Genomic DNA, 3,280 nt, shown 5'->3' with positions numbered 1-3,280 from the left:
TACAGACATCCGATTTTTATATAATAGAATAGATATATATAATATCCTTATTTAATGGTTAGGTTTTAGTATCAATCTTTTATTTAACATTTCAAAATGACAAATGTATTAAATATTTAAAAAAAAATTCATATACACTGAACACAGACAAAAGTAATAATTTTAAAATTTATTGTCTTTTATTCATTTTACCTATTACTTGAGTTATTTTCACAATAATTAAATAATATAAGATTAAGTATATTTTAAAATTATTCAACAAAATATTTTCACTTCATATATAATTTGTATGTATTTATTACAGTTAATGAATATTATGATCATTAAAAAAATTACCGAAACATTAAACAAATGAAATTGATCTAAAATGATAAATATTTGAAACCAAAGAGAACATAAGAGAGCATTTAATTTGTGTTTTTTTTAGTATTTTTTATATTTTTAAATTTTGTGAAAAAAATGAAAATAGTAAAAATAATAAAATCTTATTTTTTATTTTCACATTTTATTTTTATTTTTTTTATAAAATTTAGAAAATAAAAAATATTGAAAATAAAAACAGAAAATGAAAACCCACCCTAAAGTAGTGATTGTTTTTAAAAACTGAAAATGAGATTGAAAGATTGGAATTTGGTGTTATGTTTGGTAATATAAAACTGAAATTAAAATTTTAGTTTTAAAATATAAAATTTTAATTTTTTTAATATTTTCAAAAAATGAATAAAGAAGAAACTGAAACTTTTAGTATTGGAGATTGAAACTTTAATAATATTTTTTTTAAAAGTACAATCATTTAACTTTTTAAATTTTAAATCTATCTCTCAATCTTTATATTTATCTTGAATCAAATACAATATTTAAACATAACTCAATTTAATATATTTTATCTCAAACATAATATAGACACTTAATTTAATCTCAATCTTTATCTTTTAATCTTTATCTTTCAATCTTTATCTCTCAGTATTAACCTCTTTTTTAAATATAGTCTAAAAATACAATCAACAAAAGCCACTCTTCTTTTCAATAACAAGGTATTAATAAGTCTAAGGGTATTTATAATTTATTTTTTATTTATTAAATATGTATAATAATAATAACTTTAAAATTAATTAAAATAGCAAATATTGTATTTTTTAATAAATATATAAAATATTATTTAATTTTAATAAATATATATATAATTTTAAATATATACATATTTGAATAATTTGAGTCTAATATCAAATTTTATGAAACAAATCCTTTTTTTACGTAAAAGATAATTGCAGAAAAATTAATTATTAATATGTAAACTCAATTCATGAGAAATAATATATTATTAATTATATTAAATATATATTAGAATTAATTATTAATATATTAGTTACTTTTTATAGTTGGTTTTGACGTAGAAATAATATATAATTACTAATCTCTAGATTGATTGCTTCATTTATTTATTTTGATAACTTTCCTTCATTTATTTGCGGATTTATATGTATGCAATGTAATAAAGATATTAAAAAATAATATTTATATATTAAAATTAATTACTAAAATATTTTATACTAATAATTAATTTTAATAACCGATTTTAGTGTCTTATCACTGAGCAATAGCATAGTTTCTTGTTTGAGCCCCCACAATACATCCATCCATCCTCTTAAAGAATGCTTTAATCTTTGTGAAAACTCCTTAATCCCATTCCCTCTAAAAAGACAGACAGTAAACAATGGACTTGACCCCAATTGATGCAAGCACCACCCACACCCAAACCCAAACCATAGAACACACAAACTCACAACAAACACAAACCCCACCACAACCTACAACGAACGGTTCCCTCAAACGCCACCACCCGCTCCCGGCCACCGCTATTGCCGCCGCACCACCACTCTCCATGGTAATTTCCTACAAGGAGTGCCTCAAGAACCATGCAGCCACCATCGGCGGCCACGCCCTCGACGGCTGCGGCGAGTTCATGCCCTCCTCCTCCTCCAACCCCTCTGAGCCACGCTCCCTCACTTGCGCCGCATGTGGCTGCCACCGCAACTTCCACCGCCGCGACCCAGAATCCCTCCTCCCCCACCACCACCACCACCCCCCAAACTTCCTCAGCTTCTACCACCACTTATCATCGCCGCCTCTCCCCCAGCGTGGTGGACTCAGCCTCAGCACAAGCCCAAGCACAACAAGCCCAAGCCCAAGCCCATCAGCAAGTCCAATTTCAAGCCCATCATCACCACCACCTGCCCCACTCTCTCACCACTTTCCTCCTCCTCCTCCACCTCCTCCGTACTCCTCCTTCCACCACCATCACATGAATAATAATTCTCCATCTACCGTTGTTGTTCCCAACATGCTCTTATCCCTTGGAAATGCCGCATGCTCTTCCGGTTCTGGATTCAACCACCACCACCACCACCAGAAAGACTTGAACAGCTCGAAGAAGAGGCATAGGACCAAGTTCAGCAAGGAACAGAAGGAGAAGATGCTGAGATTCTCAGAGAAGCTTGGTTGGAGAATGCAGAGAGATGAAGATGGTTTGATTCAAGAGTTTTGCAACCAAATTGGGGTTTCTAGAGGGGTCTTCAAGGTTTGGATGCACAACAACAAGAACACCTTCTTCAGAAACAGGAACAACAACAACAACAACGATAATGCTTCTGCTGCAGAAAAGAATGGGAGTCTTAATGGTGTTGATAATGGTAACCATATCGATAACGATAATGATGATGATCATAATAATAATGATAATGGAAATGGTAATCAACACAGCAACAACACTAGTAGCAGCAACGATGACATTCACAGAGATTATTAATTAAGGTATAATAATTATTATCTGTTGATTTAATTTTCTCTGTCAAATTAAAGTTAACTACCATTTATGTCTTTATTTAATCTTTGATAATAAGGATATGATAGAAATAGGATAGGGATTAAGCGATAATTTCTTTTTTGTTTAGTCATTCGAATCTTTTTATTTTTTATTTTATTTTTTATAGTTCGTATATGTTGAAGATCATCGGCTGAGGCCGTATAAAGGTCTGGTTTAATTTCTTTTCTTTTCTGTTTTTGGCTAATTTTGTTCACAGAGTCTGGAATTTAGGAAAATCGTATTATAATTTGAACGCCAAAGATAATAATAATACTACTTTATCATTATTGAATTTGAATGTAATATATATCTATTATAAGTTTATACTAACAACACTCAAAGATTTATTTTTGACCACTAGAATAAATTCGATGTTCATAGACATCATGAAATATCATAACTCCGGAATTAATGCGG

General features: G+C 29.8%; 1 protein-coding gene across 1 annotated transcript; it reads left to right on the top strand.

Annotated features, from left to right (window-relative positions):
• Positions 1-1,668: 1,668 nt before the first annotated feature.
• LOC130982792 (zinc-finger homeodomain protein 8-like) lies at positions 1,669-3,045 on the top strand. The gene has a single exon (XM_057906887.1). The coding sequence runs from the start codon at positions 1,715-1,717 to the stop codon at positions 2,804-2,806; it is 1,092 nt and encodes a 363-aa protein (XP_057762870.1). The 5' UTR covers positions 1,669-1,714; the 3' UTR covers positions 2,807-3,045.
• The last annotated feature ends 235 nt before the right edge of the window (positions 3,046-3,280 follow it).

This window comes from Arachis stenosperma, chromosome 5 (assembly GCF_014773155.1).
Source record: "Arachis stenosperma cultivar V10309 chromosome 5, arast.V10309.gnm1.PFL2, whole genome shotgun sequence".
Taxonomy (NCBI): Eukaryota; Viridiplantae; Streptophyta; class Magnoliopsida; order Fabales; family Fabaceae; genus Arachis; species Arachis stenosperma.
Note: the sequence above shows the minus strand (reverse complement) of the source record. Positions and strands in the feature narration are given on the sequence as shown.